This window comes from Amblyomma mixtum, chromosome 7 (genome assembly GCF_055824585.1).
Source record: "Amblyomma mixtum isolate Tamu chromosome 7, ASM5582458v1, whole genome shotgun sequence".
Lineage (NCBI taxonomy): Eukaryota > Metazoa > Arthropoda > Arachnida > Ixodida > Ixodidae > Amblyomma > Amblyomma mixtum.
Genome location: NC_143018.1, coordinates 118733216 through 118752173, shown reverse-complemented (window position 1 = coordinate 118752173; position 18958 = coordinate 118733216). Strand labels below are relative to the sequence as shown.

Here is an 18958-nt window from a genome sequence, read left to right as displayed (position 1 = left end):
CTGGCTTGCTTTCAACACGTGTCTAACGCAGGCACCGGTAAGTTAGTATCATCATCATTATCCATACTACAACCAGTGCTGTAAAATGGCCTGCACTGTCCTTCAATTAATCTCGTCCTGTGCAAGCTGCGGCCACTTGATCCCCACAAACTTCCCAACTCCTCTGGTCACCTGGCTTTCAGCCCCTGCCCTTGCTTTGCCTGCCTTCTATCCGTTATCCTTTACTCCGTTACCCTCAATGACCTTCGGCTGTCTGGCAATGGCATCACGTGCCTTGCCATATTCAATTCTTCTTTATTTTACCTAAGTTATGATTAACAGCTGTTTCTTCGCTGACCCATTCTGCTTTCTTGCACTCTTTCAGCGATCCAGCTATTCTTCTCTTTTCCACGGAATAGGCTGCCTAAAATTTCACAGGTAATAGAAAAAATCTCATATTAAAATTCAGTCAATTGTAAGAAAGAAAAGCACGGTCAAATTTATTGACTCTACGAGAAGCAGTTCGCACAAACTTTTTTGAGGGGGCAATTTCCTACACCATATGCGGCGACGGAGTAGTGTAATCTTCTTTAATGTGCGATTTTGACCTGATGCGCAAACATGCGAAGGGAAAAAATATCCTGAACATTTGGCATTGAGGTTATTCACACTAACGAAGAAGAGGGAAGGAAGAGAGGGAGGAAGAAGAAGACGATGATTAGTGGGCCGGCTGTCTCACACCGGTCCGCAATTTTCTGCTTTATTTTGTCACTTCAGCGGGTGTCCTCGACGTGCGACGACCTGGGGGTCCCTGGCCGCCGGCAAAAGCACGTCAAGCGACCTCCTCGGCGCTGTGCGCCGTATCCACGCCGACACGGAACATAACCTTCAGCTTAACTCTATGCTGCGCTGATGGCTGCAGCAGCAGCGGCGGGCCCAGCGGCCCCTGTAGTTGCGGCTACCGACCAGGGCCCGGCAAACAAGAGACTGCGCGACGACCAACCTAGCAACGAGCCTCTGATCGACCATCCAGAAGACATGGACCAAGCATCGTTTACAGTTGTCTCGTACAAGAAGAAGAGAGCTACCGGTGTTCCTGTAGTTTTCAGGCCCACCGAGGTAGGAGGAAGCCTATGGAAAGCCAACCCCAACATTGTGGCTTCGGCGGTTGTAGCATCGGCTCAAGAAAAGGTCCTCAGCCATCGCATTCACAATGATGGGAGCCTGATGGTTACAGTATCGACGCTGGCCGCCGCCAACCGTCTGCTCACGCTAACTAAGCTATCTGGAGTGGCTTTAGAGGCCCGAGTCCCATACTCTTACATGGCAAGCTATGGCAAAATGCAAGCTGTACCTGTCACCTACACAGACGAAGATCTGCAAAAATATCTACGCGACCAAGGTGTCCTTTTAGCAAGGAGGCTAACCGCCTACACTCCTGATAATGGTGGAACGATCAAAGAGGTACGCCGTCGCGCAGTTATAATGGAATTCGCAAAAGGTGCGCCGCTACCAAAACGAGTAACGCTTGGGTTCTGTGGTCACCCTGTAACTGAATACGTCGGAGCAGCAACTCAGTGCTATAAATGTCAGAGGCATGGCCGCATATCACGACATTGAACGGCCCCGTGCACTGCAAAGTATGTGCTGGCCCGCACTCGCACAATGAATGCACTTCGAGAGCGCAACCTAAATGCACTAACTGCGGTGGCCCACACCCTGCTTCCTACGGAGGGTGTTATAAAAAGAAAGCAGCCACAGATGCTCGCACGGCAGAGCAAACACAAGAAAAACCCCCTTAGCGCCATGAACCACCACCTAACCCCGACGTGGTTTTCACAACTACGGCAGCTCTTTCCGAGAATCAGTCAACACAGCGGGGCAAAGCAGCTGACAAGACCTACGCAGATGCGGTAAAAAAGAAGCGTGGGAAGTCCGTTGGTTCTTCTCCTTCATCAAATATGCTGCAACGCACTGCACAAGACCCGACAAACAGCGTCGCTCGCTCTGAGCCTAAGGCGCCACAACATGAAAGGAAGATCAGCGACAGACAGCAAACCGGAAGCTGTGAACAAGATATCACATGCCCACTGATTCCGACGCTGTTTGCAGCCATCAAGGCTCTTATCCGCGCAAACCCCTCGTCAGGAGGACTCCCAGAAGTAGAAGCTGTCCTTGCAATGGAGCCGTTGGTGTCGGTCTCCGACGCTCCGCAGGGGCGTAATACCACACTTCAGTAATCATGGCTTCAACAGGGAGAACTTCCCCACAGCTGACAATCCACAACATATTTCGTACATGCACCAATTTCCAGTGGAACGCTCGCGGGCTACGCTCTAAACACTCAGATTTCCGACAGCTCGTGTGAGCGTACCGCTTCCCCTTCATAGCCATCTGTGAATCACGCGTCGAGGAAACTTTCCAACTCCACGGATACTATTTCCATCATTCACAACGACCAGATAACGTCAGAAGATTGCTGATAGGCTTTCGCAAGGATATCCCGGCCTCATGGGTTGATATCCCGCTTCACAGCGACAATGAATATGTGTGCGCTGTCACAGTTATTGCCTGGCAACAGTACACTCTGATTGGAGTATATCTTGAGCCAGGCACACCATTTGATGCTTTGAGACTTGAAAACTTGATAGCAAGAACACCCTCACCGCATATTATTTGCGGAGACTTCAATGGTCATAATGAAATTTGGGGCAGCTCACACACATCTGCCCGAGGTGCCAAGCTTGCAAAACTTCTCTCCAAGCATTCAGTTCAGCCATTAAATGAAGGCAGCATCGCCTACCTCCGAGGCCCGACGACTACCAGCAGCATCGACGTGACATTTGTCACAAGTTCATTCGCCCACAACTTTGCCTGGTGCACTGATTTGGAGACACACGGAAGCGACCATTACCCAATCCTCATATCGGCTTTCCATGCGCAGAGGAACCCAAAGAAATTCCTTATAAAATCTACAAACTGGGATGCATACAAGGACGCTGTAAGCAGAGGAATTACTGCGGCAAGTCGCAATGAGCAATTAGCATCGATAATGGCGTACTGCCGGAGAGCGAGTGTACAAATTACAGCTAAAAATGATAGCCTACCTTCAAAAGATGACACATTTCAAAGGCATTGCGCAATACGCAGGCGAGCTGAAAGGAAAGCTCTGCACACAAAAAGCCTCGATGACCTACGTGCATGCCAATGGGCACAACGTCATATTCGACGCTACATGGATAAACTCAGTCGGCAAAAGTGGCATGACTTATGTTCTACGCTGGATGTGCGCCAACCAGTAACCAATATTTGGCGGATAGTTCGAGGTAGGCGCACGCCACTTCAACAACTCCACCCCTTCGCTGCACTCTTTCTTCACGAACAAAAATCTATAAAAGAAGTCTCAGAAAAACACTGCAGGCTACTGTCGGCAGGGCAGGGCAATCGACACTCTCCGCAGATGGTCAAACAGGCATCCCAAAGGCGGCAGTGCCAGCGTTAGACCTGCCTTTCACAATGGAATAACTATCCACAGCTATCGCGGAGACAGACACACGTCTCCGGGTCATGATGAGGTGACCTATGACGCCATTGCAAAGCTACCCAATACCTCCGGTCCTCGACTCCTGGAGTATTACAATTCTTCCTAGATGGCTGGTGAGGGCCCCACGGAATGGAAGCTGGCGAAAATTGTACCCGTTTTGAAACCCTGTATCCAGCCAACAAGCTACGCATCATTCCGGCCCATTGCCCTACTGATCTGCGTAGGTAAGCTCATGGAGTGCATGATCTGCAAACGCATAACTTGGTTCCTAGAAAGCCGAAATGAGTTCCCCCAAAAAATGAACGAGTTCCGTCAAAACAGGTCTGCGATTGACAGTATCATCGCCCTCGTCTCATCACTTGAGGAGTACCTTCATGCTGGGTACATTCCGACAGCCGTTTTCCTAGACATCAAGGCCGCCTTTGACTTTGTCTTTCACCATGCACTTCTCGCAGCCTTTGCCAGTCTTGGCCTTGGAGGAAGGCTTTAGAAGTGGATTGGGCATTATTTAGAAGAACGGCAAATTTTTATGACCACTCCAAACGGTCTAACACGCTTTCACGCAGTAGAGAGGGGCGTACCACAGGGAGCGGTGCTCAGCACTCTCCTGTTCAATATTGTCCTTATACGCATAAGAATAAACCTTCCGCGAGGAGTCCGCATAACAATTTATGCTGCTGATATCTGCATCTGGACCACATCATGTTTATTTCTTTATTTATTTATTATACCCTCAGGGTACAAATGTACATTATAGAGGGGAGGGGCGGATGCAGAGGCATACACATTGTAAACAAAAAGTTATTAGTAAAAAATATACACAATCTCTGTAAAACCAGTACAAAAACGAAAGTAAGCATACAAAAAGAATGAAAAAGAACAAAGGTACAAAGAGTAAATTACTAAATCGGTAACGGTGTTAATAAATACAGAAAAATATGAGAAGGAAAACAAATAATAAACAAGGAATGCAGTTCCTAATAAACAGTCGTAATGGGAATATGAACACCATCTATGAACGCCATGATGATGATATGAGCACTAGCTATGAAAAGAAACTGTGTAATGCCGATTTAAAGTTCTCAATTTCAGATATGCTTGTTAGTGATGCTAGTAGGTTATTCCAGTCATTGCTTGTCCGAGGAATAAACGAGTATGAATATGCAAGCGTATTTGAGTGTGGAATTTGTACCTTTTTGAGGTGGTCACGGCGAGTTGAAATGTATGACGGTGGTTGAACCCAAAAATAGCGCAAGGTTGTGTTATGGTGGTATATTTTATGAAAAATAGACAGACGAGATAGCTTTCTTCGGGTCGATAAAAGTGGCAGTTGTAAGTAGGTTTTCATATTAGTAACACTAGCGGTCCTTTGGTAGTTGTTTAAGATAAACCGGGCTGAGCGATTTTGTATTTCCTCAAGAGAATGTATGAGTGTTACGTGACCAGGATCCCAGAAAGATGACGCGTATTCAAGTTGTGGACGAATGTAAGTTGTGTACAATAGTAACTTTAATGATGATGGTGCAAGGCGGGAATTACGGCGTATATATCCAAGAATGCTACTGGCTTTAGAAGTGATATAATTGACATGCGATTTCCAAGATAGAATATTGGTAATGAGAACTCCCAGATACCGGTATGATGTCACCGATTCTAATGAGACGTTATTAAGCATATAAGTGGGACTTATGTGGTTAGAGCGAGATACCCTCATTGATTTGCATTTGTTAATATTTAATTGCATGCACCATGTATTACACCATTCCACAATATTATTGAGGTCATTCTGAATTAATAAAGCATCTGAAGCATCAGTTAGTTTACGGTAAAAAACACAGTCGTCTGCAAAAAGACAAATTTTGGAAGAAACGTGAGAAGGTGAGTCGTTTATGTAAATCAGGAATAAGAGAGGACCTAGAACCGACCCTTGCGGAACGCCGGATTGAACTGGGGCCGAGGGTGAGTTCACTTCATTAGTGGTTACAAACTGAACGCGGAATGTGAGGAAAACATTAATCCAGTCAATTATTGCAGGGTCTATGTTTAGGAAGCTTAGTTTATGAACAAGTAGTGTATGGTTAACTTTGTCAAAAGCTTTGGAGAAATCGAGGAATATGCAATCATTTGAAAAACCACAGTCTAGATAGGCATGCAAATCATTAGTGAAAGAGACTAGCTGAGTTTCACAAGAGAAATTTTTACGGAATCCATGCTGCACACTAGAAAAAAAGTTGTTATCTTCAAGAAAGTTAACTAGATCCGTGTATACAATGTGTTCCATAATTTTACAAGGTACGGATGTAAGGGAAATGGGCCTGTAGTTGAGCGGATTATGTGTTGGACCTGACTTGTGGATGGGGATTACTTTTCCAGTATTGCAATCATGAGGTATACTGCCAGAGTTATACGACTGAGAAAAAATGCACTGTAGTATGATTGAACAGTATTCCACGGTATGTTCCACAAATTTAACATTGATCTCGTCGACTCCACAAAATAATTTGGGTTTTAATTTGCTTATTATGGCTTTGATTCCAGTTGCTTCAAATATTATGGGTTCCATGAGGTGATAATTGGTAGCATTTATAGCTGGCATCTGATTGGTAATCACAGGGGATGAAAATGACTGAACGAATGTGTCGTTAAGTACTTTGGAACAAAGGTGAGGCGGTACCGATTCCCCGGAACTTGTGAGTAGTGATAAGCCGTCCTTAATAGTACCTCCTCGTATAACATTCCAAAAACGTTTTGGATTAGTATTTAATAATTGTGGAAGAGTAGTGTTCAAAAATGAAAATTTAGATGACCTTAAGGAAGTATTATAATACTTTGCCACTTTTTTGTACGCTAGCCATGCTGTCGGTTTTGAAGACTGTTCAGATGAACGGAATAAACGCTTTTTTTTATTGGATAACCGGTTTAATTATGTGTTATACCAAGGTGCTTTACTGCTGGTGTAGGCGGCTCTGTCGGCTGATTAATTCTGAAATTTTTCTTTGAACATGCGCCACTTAGTTTCTATGGGACAATCCTGACAGAGCGGCAAAAAGACATCTAAAAATGAGCAGAGTTCACTGTTGATGGTGGTGTAATCAGCTTTGTTATAATCACGAAATTTTCTTTTCTGTCGGCAAATTTTTGTTTGAGTCACAGTTAGCGTGAATTGTAATATATCATGATCGCTCAGCCCAAGCAGGTGTGAAACCGCGGATAAGTTATCCGCTGATGACGTAAGAATAAGGTCAAGTAGTGATGATGTGTTTTGCGTTACAAGTGTGGGAAGACTAACAATCTGTGATAGGCTGAAGTCTGAACAAATGGAAAGAAACAAGTTGGATTCAGCGGACGAAGGGGTAGAAAGAGGATTGTTATGTGACCAGACAATATTCGGAAAATTGAAGTCGCCTAAGAGCAAGATTTCAGCTGCAGGGAAACGGGTGATAATCTGATTTAAGGAATCGTGTAGGTTATCGCAAAATGATGTGTCCGTCGAGGGGGATCGGTAACATGCACCTAGGATTACTTTTTTAAAATTAAGATTTATGCAGCACCAGATTAGCTCTAAATTCGTAGAAATAGGTACTAGAAAGCAGTCAATACACTCATTAATAGCAATTGGGACACCGCCACCAACTCTGCCTGTTCGGTCACTCCGGAAAACAACATACCCCTTTTCACATGTAAACAATTCATTATTCGTTATTTTGCTATTTAGCCAAGTTTCTGTTAATACAATGATATCAGCGTTACAGTTATCGATCATAGCGCATAACTCATCCGCGCTATATTACCCAGCAACGTCTTCAGAGACCGCAATTGCACATTTCGATGTACCTGGCTTCCAGAGGTATTGGTTTGGTTTATGGTTTGGTTTATGGGGTTTAACGTCCCAAAGCGACTAAGGCTATGAGAGACGCCGTAGTGGAGGGCTCCGGAAATTTCTACCACCTGGGGTTCTTTAACGTGCACTGACATCGCACAGTACACGGGCCTCTAGAATTTCTCCTCCAAAGAAATTCTAGCCGCCGCGGCCGGGATCGAACCCGCGTCTTTTGGGTCAGCAGCCGAGCACCATAACCGCTGAGCCACCGCGGCGGCACTTCCAGAGGTATTCGTCTCTCGCCAGAAAAGAGTGTTGCAATGGCGTTTACAAGAAAAACGATGACCCTATATCCGCTGCTGCTCCTAGGCGGACGATCGCTACCATATGTACGATCTCGGCGATTCCTGGGTGTTGTAATCGACTATAATCTGTCATGGTCACCTCAGATAAAAAAACTCCGCGAGAGGAACACTGCAGCATCGCAAGTGTTCAGGCTCATAGCGGGAACAAGGTGGGGTAGCAACTGGCGATCAATGCTGCTGCTTGAAAAAGCCTACGTTGAAGGAACCTTGCGCTACTGTCTACCAGCGCTTCAAAGATTATCTACATAAAGCAATAAGACTCTCGTTGCAGCACGGAACAACTGCCTGCGAATATGCCTTGGCCTCCCAAAGAGTTCCTCTGCATGAGGAACAGTAGCGGAGGCAGGATGTCTCCCACTAGAGGTGATTGCCGCCCAGAAAACTATGCGTACCCATCTCTGCCATGTCCTGCAAAGGAAGAAGCACTTCCTACACCGTGTCCACCTAACTCACAGCAACTCTAGCTTTGGCCAGGCAGTGCAGCTCCTGCCCCTCCCTACAATTAATCAGCCACAGAAACTACTACCTCTGGCCTTTCCTCCATGGACACTCTCTCCTCTAAAGGTGAAGAAGTTTGTTCCAGGTGTGAATGCAAAGAGCTGCATGCCACAGGCAGCGCTTCTGCGAGCTACTGTCGCCTATTTAACAGATGAATATACGCAGCACACCCATATCTTCACCGATGGTTGAACTACTAAAAAAACCTCTTCTTGTGGCCTTTATATGCCCTCAACAGGCCATGCCCTTTCTTACCGGATGCATCGGAGGACATCCTCTACTACCGCTGAGCTTCACGGCATTAAGGAGCCTGTTTCTTACATCCTGCGCCGATCCGCCGGCCGTTGGGTTATCTTCAACAATTCAAAAATATCTCTGCAGATCCTGGCCAACCTGCTGAAGAAAACGAATCACCAGAAAGTTTCCCTCGACATCGGGTATCGACATCATTTAGCTATTGTCGCAGGCCATTGCATAACATTTCAGTGGGCATCTGCTCACTGTGGCATTCTGGCTAATGAAAAAGCAAATGAAGCGGCCCGTCAGGGCCATCAACATCCGAGATACATTCGAACTTTTTTCACGAAATCTGATGCGTCCAAAATGGGTAAAAGATTTGCTTCCGAAGAAACGTATCGGCTTTGTAGTTTTCCGACACATCAGTACCAATTTCTTCACTAAATCGACCCACATCTTAGATCAAGACTCTCACCCAGAATTCCTCGACATCTGGAAACACTTTATCACCGACTTCGTCTGAATGCTGCATATACCAATGGCTTGCGATACCGTTTTGGACAAATGAACAGTCCGCATTGTGACAACTGTGCCCCGATAGAAACTGTTGAACATATCCTGCTTGAGTGTCCTGCGTATGCTAACGAGCGTGCGTACTATGAATATTCCATGCAGAAGCTCTGCCTAGTGCCCCTAACAATGGACAAAGTTTTAGGTCCCTTAGCCTGCCTTAGGCAACAGAGACTTGCAATGAACTTTCTATTTACTTATTTAAAAGACATTGGACATCTCGATAAGCTTTAAATTCACTTGCACGTTCCCTTCATGCATTATTCATGCAGTGAACTTCGTCTGCCCATTTGTCGGACTATGCACTCCGTCATTCCATAGGTTACATCAGTACTCGCCATTGCATCCTTAGTACCCATTTCATGGCCGCATTTTATCTTCGTTTTTTTTTACCTCTTCCACATTGCTCTCCTTCTGTCTTTATCTCACAAATTCCCCTCCCTACGCAGAGTAGCATGCCAGCGGTTTTTAAACGCCGGCTAAATTCTCTGTATTTCATTAAAGTCTCTCTCTCTCACACACTAACAAAGACGCGATTCGGTTGAACGAAGTTGCTTTGTTCGTTTCTTCCACTATAAAAGGGGATCAGTGGTTCATCGTACCGTAATATCGCACGACCAAAAAGCTATACTGTTGCGTTCAAAGCGCGTTAAAGTGTGCAGTCCACCAGGGTACAAACAAAACGACACCTTTCGTTTTTATTTTGTGGCCTGCGAAGCGAGAGCGAAAGCAGGTCATCATAACGCAGTGGCTATGCGGTTTGAGTTTGACCGGGGAGTGGAGATGCCGGCCTCCACAGCCATGCCGTAGAATGCTGACGACGGGTTAGAAAGCAGGGCGGAGACGGAATCGAACTCTCGAACCTTGCCTTCTTCCAGGACGAGTATCCTGCAAAAAGAAAGCAACGCCGGTCACTGATTTTGATAGGCTGCACCAAAGCATATAACTACCCTGCATCCAGAGCCTCAAAAAATTTTGCAGTGCATCTTGTGGTCGAAAGTACGAGTCATTAGCTGTTCATTTATAAAGACAAAAACGTTAAAGATCATTGCGGCAACCCGCATTGGATAAATGGTACAACATTGACGCCTGTTCGACAGTTGTCACCTGTCTTTGCTTCACTTGGGACTGTTTACATTACTTATCGTTTGCTTTTGTTAATTTTACATCAGTTAACACTTTTTTAACCTTGTTTCTTCTTTTCAACCTCTTTTCTTTTTGGTTTCATACTATATATTGCGACATCCGAGGCTCTTTTAACGTCCTCCCACTTCCGTGGCTACTTTGACGGGTAACTGACTCTCCACATGTAATTGCTCCACATCAACCATAGATTTATGTCAGACTATTCAACGTTAATGAATCACCTTTTAATCTGCTTAACAATTTCATTCCTCTTGGTGGCGTACTTTCCCACAAATCTGAGGCCCAAGGATATTTGACGTCTACTGACTACATCCGCGTTTGTAGCTACTTCGACGGCTAATTGGCATTTTTGCCTACAATTAATGAACCGAATCCTCCAAATCAACCCAATTCCGCGCGCAGCAATATTTTGTCATCCTATACCTCATAAAATCATTCTTTTATGCCTAACTCTTTATTGCATGACCCAAAGCCTGCGGTCATGTTTCGCGTCCACTTTGCGTCCAAACCGCGAACCGCGTAATACTTTCGCATTAATAAAAGACAAAGAAAAGACGTTGCTATCTCCGGCATCTGCTATGAAAGCTTCAAGCACTTGGTCTGTGACTAGACGAAAAGAAGTGGACAGGGAGAGGAAGGGAAAAAGACAGGAAAAGCGGAACAACGGAGGAAATGACGCAGCTCATGCTAGTACGACCTGTATTGTGGCAGCCACTCTCTTTACACAAAGAATGTGCCCCTGTATTCGCCCGCTTCCGTTGTTCGGTGAAGGCACCGCACGCAGTTTCCCTGGCTACTCTCATGGTTTGAGGAGCCTTCGCAATGCGCCACTTTTGAGCGTATGAAAAATGACGAAGACGAGAATTTTCAGCAGGAGGCGTCAGAGGCGGCCGCATAAAAGACACAGGGCGAGAGGTCGCGGTTATGGGTGAGAGGTCTACAGCATCGGAAGACGAAGCTGCTCTGCTGGCGTCGGTTCCGGCTCCAAATCCCATCGTCGCTGATATATTCTTTCCGTTATTTTTTTTACAGTACAGTTCTAGTAGATGCTGCAATGTTTGAAGTTCCCTATTAAGTTTGGCTTCTCGTTCGGTCTTCGGCTCACCGCAGTTTATTGAATATGTTCGCCTGAATTAACTGACAATAGGAGGTAAAAGCATTTCATGTTAAAAAAAAAAACAGCTTACAGCCGGCGCTCTGAAGAATATTCAGTGAAGGCGGAAAATAATTGTTTTTAACATTTACGTTAGAGGCCGTTTACATGAGTAAACGACGAGAGTCGTGCATTAGGGATAATTCCTGCCTCTTTATGATGCGAAAAGGTTGTTTTTAAATTCTACGCTAAGGTCCTTTTATATGAGCAAACAAGGAATGCAATGCATTAAAGAGAACTCCCTGCATTTTACGATGCCAACGAACTGTTTTGAGACTGTATGTTAGCGGCATTTTATATGTGGAAACGCGGAGAGGCTTGCATGAGGAAGAATTCTTTCCTCTTTATGAAGCGGAAGGTTTCCATTAGAACTCTATGTTAGAAGCATTTTATATGAGTAAGCGACAAGAGGCGTGCTTTAGGACGAATTAATTCTTGTTTATGATGCGAAAGTACACTTTTGCATGACCTTTGAAGAACCAGCGCGAAAACACAATGGACAAGTAGAAGTAATACGACGTGAACGGAAGCGCAGGACTAAAAACTTTTATTTCAGAAGTAGCGGGGGCAACGTATCTATACAGCTTCTAGTCCAGACCTGTGACGTTGAAAGGTAGGTGAGAAAAATTGTGATATTCAAAACATGTTACCAAAGTAATGTTTAACAGTCTAGCAAGCGAACTGCAGTTCGCCATTGTTATCGAGGTGCTGGAAGTAGTAAGAGAATGTGTCTACTTAGGGCAGGTAGTGACCGCTCATCCGGATCATGAGAGGCAAATAACTAGAAGAATATGAATGGGGTGGAGCGCTTATGGCAGGTTTCCTCAAATCATGAATGGCAGTTTGCAAATATCCCTCAAGAGAAAAGTATACAACAACTGCATCTTACCGGTACTCACCTATGGGACAGAAACGTGGAGGCTAACAAAGAGGGTTGAGCTTAAGGACAACGGTGCGCGCCGTGGAAAAAAAAATGATAGGTGTAACGTAAAGAGACCGGAAGAGGGCGCAGTGGGTGAGGGAACAAACGCGGGTTAATGACATCCTAGTTGAAATCAAGAGGAAGAAGTGGGCTTGGGCAGGGCATGTAATGCGAAGGCAAGATAACCGCTGGTCCTTAAGGGTAACGGAGTGTATTCCAAGAGAAGACAAACGTAGCAGGAGGCGGCAGAAAGTTAGGTGGGAAGATGAGATTAAGAAGTTTGCGGGGATACGGTGGCGGCAACTAGCAAAGGACAGGGTTAATTGGAGAGACATGGGAGAGGCCTTTGCCCTGCAGTGGGAGTGGTCAGGCTGATGATGAGGAGATGCAAAACAAACTAGAAAGCAGCGTGAAACGAAGAAAAAAGTTTTTTTTTCTTGGTGGAGGGGCAAGAAGAGTAGAGGCACCAGCCAGCCAAATCAGCTAAGCTGCTCTTTTTTTCCTGATACCACATGGCGAAAACCATAGGCTGGCAAGATAAACGGCCAACAAGAAACATGCAAAAGAAATCCCGCAGTTATCAAAATGAAGGACATGATCTTAAAAGCTAAAAACGATAAAATCTGTAAGAGGTCAACAACCAACACGGCAAAACGCTAAAAATATAAAAGGGGCAATGAAGTAATAGCAGAGTGAACAACTAATGAAGGGCACAGAAACTGAATGAGGTACCATTATGAAATGCATGACAAAGCTGGGCTGCTTGAATAAAATCTAGAATGAAGTGACAGATAAAAAGTTATTTTTCTGATAGTAAAACTGAACGTTTGCATATGCACTGTTCTTTCAGCGGCGGTTTCAAGGCTGCCTCGATGATTTCATGCGACCACTGTTTCTGTACTTTGCTATGGCTTCCGTTTTTCTTTTCTTTCAATTTCAGGCGAGCATTCAAACAAAAACAAGGTTTTTACTGTCTGTCACGCTGTTTTCTGGCGTTTTGGTATCACCTGACACATTTATAAGATCAATATTTTTCTCACCTACCTTTCTACATAACGGGTATGGACTAGAAACTGTATAGATATGTTGTCGCCGTTTCTTCTGAAGTAAGAAGTTGTTAGTTCAATGCTTGCGTCCGCATCGTCCTTCTTGTTCTTGTTCGTTGTGTTTTCGCACCATTTCATCAAAGCTCATGGAAGACCAATTAGCCCTACAGCAAGTGCTACTCAGGTTCATTTTTTCAACTCCGCGTTGGCGCTTAACGCATAGGTTGCATACCTTTCTTTGATAAAGTATGCATTAGTAAAGGCAAGATAACCGCTGGTCCTTAAGGGTAAGGGAGTGGATTCCAAGAGAAGGCAAGAATAGCAGAGGGCGGCTGAAAGTTAGGTGGGCGGAGGAGATTGGGAAATTTGCGGGAATAAGTTGCCGCACCTGGCGAAGGACAGGGTTAATTGGAGAGACATGGGAGACGCATTTGCCTTACGGTGGGCATATTAAGGCTGATGATGATGATGATGGCATCAGTGAACAGGGATTGCTGACCAGTAGAGCAGAATAACGAACGATCTGGCCAACACTGTACCGGGGTATCAGCGAACATATTGCCACACTTATTTTAGACACTCTACCGGCGCCCCCATGCGGTCTGTCTTCATCCTTTCTCACGCGCCGGACTTCGTCCTCTTCTGCTCGGTTCTAGGGTAGGTCGGCTGCGCTCTGCCCTGTCTGCTTGCCAAGTACTGTTCGGCCAGACAGAACGTTCTACCGGCGTCCGGTGACAATATTAAAAAATTTCAAAAATAGCCTTTTTGGGTAAAAAATACGGATTTTGAGGCATAGTATTACTAGTGTTGGCGGACACCAGAAAGCCGGCGAATCGGCTTAAGTAGTAAGCTGGTTAATAAATTTTTAATAAGTAACTTATTAAGTAGTAGAGTTAGGCACCTAGTTGCAATTAGAGATTTGTAGCCGGCTGTTAGTAATAGTCATATCAGTTTTTAAACTTTCGAAAACGCGGTTACCCTTGGTGCTGTGGCTGGACAAAATGTGGCTGTATCAACTAGTTACTAGCACTGGAGGGATTGTTCTCCCTCCAAGAAAGCTGGGCTCCCGTTTTTCAGCGTAATTCACACGACGTTATCAAGCTTGTTATATGCGTCTTTGCTTCTTGGTATCTTTCTCCCAAATTCGAACTCATGAGATTGTCGTCCTTCCTCCGCATGCATTCTGCTAACGTGTGAGCGCAATTATCGCCTCAGAAACGGGAGCCGCTCTTTCTTTCAACTGCCGCCCGAACCCACTGGCGCTTATCTTGGAACCAAGCACAACGCGAAGCCCTGTATTGGCCAGCACGAAAGGTGCGAAGCGAGTGATGGTTTTTACAAAGCACGGGTGAGAGCGCTGTAATCCCGCCGCATCCGGGCGCACGAAGCGCGCTCTCACGTGGTATTTTTTAACCTCCGCGGGCTTTCGTTTTTCGTGAATAAAAACGGCCACGCTAAGTTTATCTTGTTGGAAGTGCCTGGGTTGGACAATATTTGTGGAGCTCCACAACTTTCCTATTGACGCCGAACGTTTCAAGCTATATTTAAAAAGATAATTTATTTATCTCGACTAATTATTCAAATAGGAGGAGCGAAACAAATGGTACCCTAACTTTACATAAATCCTAACAATATCTATGTAATTTTAGTCCTGAAAAAGGCTTAGTTTTTTTTTCAAATCTAGGTCTATGTTAACTGGGACGCCCTGTATATTACAGCTCTATAACAGGCGCCGTTATTGTCATGAGAAACGAACGCTTCATCTATGCTTCTTAGGTCGTATTAACGCTGAGTGTCGGTGCGCTCAAAAGGAGACTGTTCAGATTCTTGGTGGGGTATTACATTGAAAATTTGTTTTGATAAAAGTGTCCATGGCGCACTGTTCCCATTTCCCAAGTATTGATACAATAGAGATAGATGCCCTAAAAAAAACAGAAAGTTACGAAGCACCGTAAACAGTTACAGTGTTGTTGAAAATGGAACGAAGATTGTGCTATGTGGTGAGAAGTGGAGGCACTCTCAGGAGGATTTAACTTAGATATTGACGTTTTATAACAGTTAAGATTTTGTAGAAAATAACTTCTTGCAGTCAGCATTACGTTGAATTGACCGTCGACAAATAGTCGCAATATGCACATCAGGTTGAAGGACTGAAGACTTGCAATTAGCGAATTCCGTAATTATATCAAGAGCATGGGGGTGCTCTGGTGCCACAGGGGCACTAAAATCCAAACGGTGTTTCGTTTGCAGTTCGAAGCGTTTTAAGAGAGCGTACGGATCAACAGTAAAAAGTGCTGAATATTGCATACTATGTCTTAGGACCTAGTTGTTGTGCAAAGCAGTTAAGTAAAAAAGAAATGCGGTGCAATAACGCGGATAGGAATTAGCACGCAAGTTTTAAAAGCCACTTTTTCTTAGAGGAAGGAGTTGCGCCCTGGTTTTATCTTCCGTGCATGATGATCAAACAAAGAAAGATGCCCGTACGCATATTGCCTAAGTTCTACTTGGTCGTCTCACCTGTCGTAGTCGAGCACCGTGTGTATCCGGTGGGCGACCGTGAGGAGTGTGCTGGAGGCGAAAGCGTCCCGCAGCGTGGCCTGGATGAGTCGGTCCGTGTCTCCGTCCATCTGGGACGTGGCCTCGTCCAGCAGGAGGACCCTGGACCCCCGCAACAGGGCACGTGCCAGGCACACCAGCTGCCGCTGGCCCACGCTGCGTCAACGCAATGTGCGGCTACTGTTCGGAAATGTGCAACGCGCGTCTTATCCTTGACACTCAAAGCATTAGTGAGGGTAAAGAATAAAGGGTTTGTCGATGCCCTCGCCGAGGGAAGGTGTCCCGGTATGGGATGATGTGGAAAATGTGGGATAGTATTTGTTTAAAATCAAGAGGTTTGGAGCTGCATTGGTTTGTAATTCTCTCCCTGATAAGTTTTGAGAGGGCTGGAGAGTAGCGTTGGCGGGCTCTTCGGAGATAATCCAGGAATGCTCAGTACGCCTTTAATACAACTGTCATGGTAGCCTCGAAGACTTCCCAACTAACAGTGTATCGAATGAAAAGGTGATTGATTGAGCGCTCGTACACGGATAGCTACGATGACCACCGAGTCAACGGAGCAGCGAGGAACGCCAACGAGATTTTGATGGGCTTGGATTGTCGGACGTGGAACACTCGCAGCAACATGGTAAGGAATAAAAGAAAAGCAATATAACCTTATAAATAGAAGAAAATTTATAGAATACTATTTACTTTTCAAAAAGAAAAGACAGCCAGGTGACAAAATGCTGCAGCGAGCGTAATACCGTTCTTTCCAGCGATACAAAATACAACTGGCTTGGTTTGGTTTATGGGGTAGAACGTCCCAAAGCGACTCAAGCTATGATAGACGGCGTAGTGAAGGGCTCCGGGAATTTCGACTACCTGGGGTTCTTTAACGTGCACTGACATCACACAGTACACGGGCCTCTAGAATTTCTCCTACAATGAAATTCAACCACCGTGGCCGGGATCGAACCCGCGTCTTTCGGGTCAGCAGTCGAGCACCATAACCACTGAGCCACCCCGGCGGCACCAAATACAACTACCACCAGCTTCCTGAAATGCACATCAATGCTACCCCAGCTTGTCCATGACAAAAAAGTTAATTTCTAAACTGAATAATGCTACTGCAATGTATAATTTTTAATACGTATTTTTAATATATTCAGGTTAGCCTTACTGACTCATTGCTAGCTTGCCTGGAAAATAATTGGTGGTGACGGTGGAGCCACAGCCATAACGCCTTTGTGCGAAGTGACGGAATCCCTCGACGGCGATCGACACTGCCCTGTAGAAGCGGTACCACTCCTTCGAGTTCGAGCAGTCAGCGGCAATCCGCTTCTTTGTCTAAACCCTGCTTCTCGCTCTTGGCAGGCCGATCAGGTGTACCGCGATCTTCAAGGGGCGGCTGCGCCCGCACGGCGATCTCGGACGCTGCCACTAGGACTATCCCGTTGCGCATGCGTCCACCTGGTCGGTTATCATCCACGTGCAGTCGACAAGCCCAAAGTACCCGGATGCAAGAAGCCGGGTGGAGGATCACGTGGTGTCTGCCAACAGCTATATAAACCGTCAACACCCAGGCATCATCGCAGTCAGCGGCAATCCGCTTCTTTGTCTAAACCCTGCTTCTCGCTCTTGGCAGGTGAGTTTGATTTGCCAATTGCTGAAACTGGATATATTGTATATTTTTTTCGCCGCTGACTGCAAAAATTCCTGTTACATGCTCTGCTTGTTCCAAACCCGTGGACGGAAAGTGTTTGACTTGTTCTCGTTGCAAAAGTAGCTACCACTTTGGAAAGAGCTGTTCTGCTATCACGAAAAATGCTTTTTCAAAAATGTCGACTGCTAAGCGTGAAACCTGGACATGCCCATCATGCGAATCCAGTGCAAGCAATCACTCAGACTCGGATGATAGTGACGTTTCTTTTGGTCATGAATTCTCTGCAGTTAACAGCAAACTTGACCAACTGAGAGTTACGGTTGAAGCTCTCACAACTAAAGTGGAGGAACTGGTCCAATTTAAGGCAACAGGTGAAAAGATGGCTGAAACCGTCACTGAAATCCAAACGTCAATTGAGTTCCTTTCTAATAAATATGACTCTGTCATGTCTACCCTAGAAGCGAACCAAGCTGAGTTAACCCAGCTACATGCCCGAGTGGAATCACTTTCTGAGACTGTTGTCGCTCAAGCTGAGCTGCTGGATCAATCAAGGTGCGCAGTTAATAATCTTGAACAGTACAGCAGGCGATGCAACTTTGAAATACATGGCCTCCCAACCAACCCTAATGAGAATTTGGTTTCTTTCATGGGCGATCTAGCTCAGACACTAGAGTTTCCAGAATTTGAAGCGAATACAGTCGCTTCAATACACAGACTGCCGAAAAAGGACAGTTCGTCTCCCCCTATCCTTGTTCAGATGCGTGACGTGGCGTCTAAAGAAGTATGGCTTGCTCTACGGAAAAAGCTTCGCGATTTACCTACGGATGAGTCTCACCCTCGGCTGTATTTCAACGAAAATTTGACACGGACAAACAAGGAGCTTTTCCGATTGGCCAGGTCTAAGGGAAAAGAAAAGCAGTACAAATTTGTTTGGACACGTAACGGCAAAGTTCTGGCCAAGAAATCAGAAGAAATCAAGACTGTTATCCGCATTGAGAAGATGTCTGACCTGGATAAGATCTGCTGAGCATGGGTGATCTCGAATTCCTTGCATGTACAACATTTTCCGAAGTAACAAAATTTTTCACAAGTGACGCACAACCTGCTTTTTGCGCGACGCACGTTAATATCCGCACTATCCGAAAGCACTGGGATGAATTCATGGCACTAACTTCACCTTCTCGTTCAACATTTGACGTATTTGTACTGACGGAAATCAATATTTCAGCCGATATTTTCAATCAGTATGCAATACCAGGTTACCAAGCAATTTCCTGTACCCGACCTGCTAGAAAAGGGGGTGGCGTCGCAGTTTTTGTGAGAGACAGTTGGACTGTCACAGAGCTAAATTCTGACTTTCAGAAAGCAGAAGTAGTAGCATTGCGTTTGAGCACGCCAGCTCTCTCTCTGATACTCTTTTCAGTATACCGACCCCCTGCTTCAATGGCAGGCTCTTTTTGGCCGAACTTGACAACGC

At 45.4% G+C, this 18958-nt stretch overlaps 1 protein-coding gene across 1 annotated transcript in view; it reads right to left on the bottom strand.

The window, feature by feature from the left end:
- Positions 1 to 9691: 9691 nt before the first annotated feature.
- LOC149337322 (ATP-binding cassette sub-family C member 3-like) overlaps positions 9692 to 18958 on the bottom strand; it is a 165207-nt gene continuing 155940 nt past the window's right edge. The window contains exons 25-26 of the mRNA XM_089553415.1: positions 15798 to 15992; positions 9692 to 9901 (exon numbers count right to left, since the gene is read on the bottom strand). Coding sequence (XP_089409541.1) covers positions 9751 to 9901; positions 15798 to 15992 — 346 coding nt within the window. The 3' untranslated portion in view covers positions 9692 to 9750. The remainder of the gene's footprint in view (positions 9902 to 15797; positions 15993 to 18958) is intronic.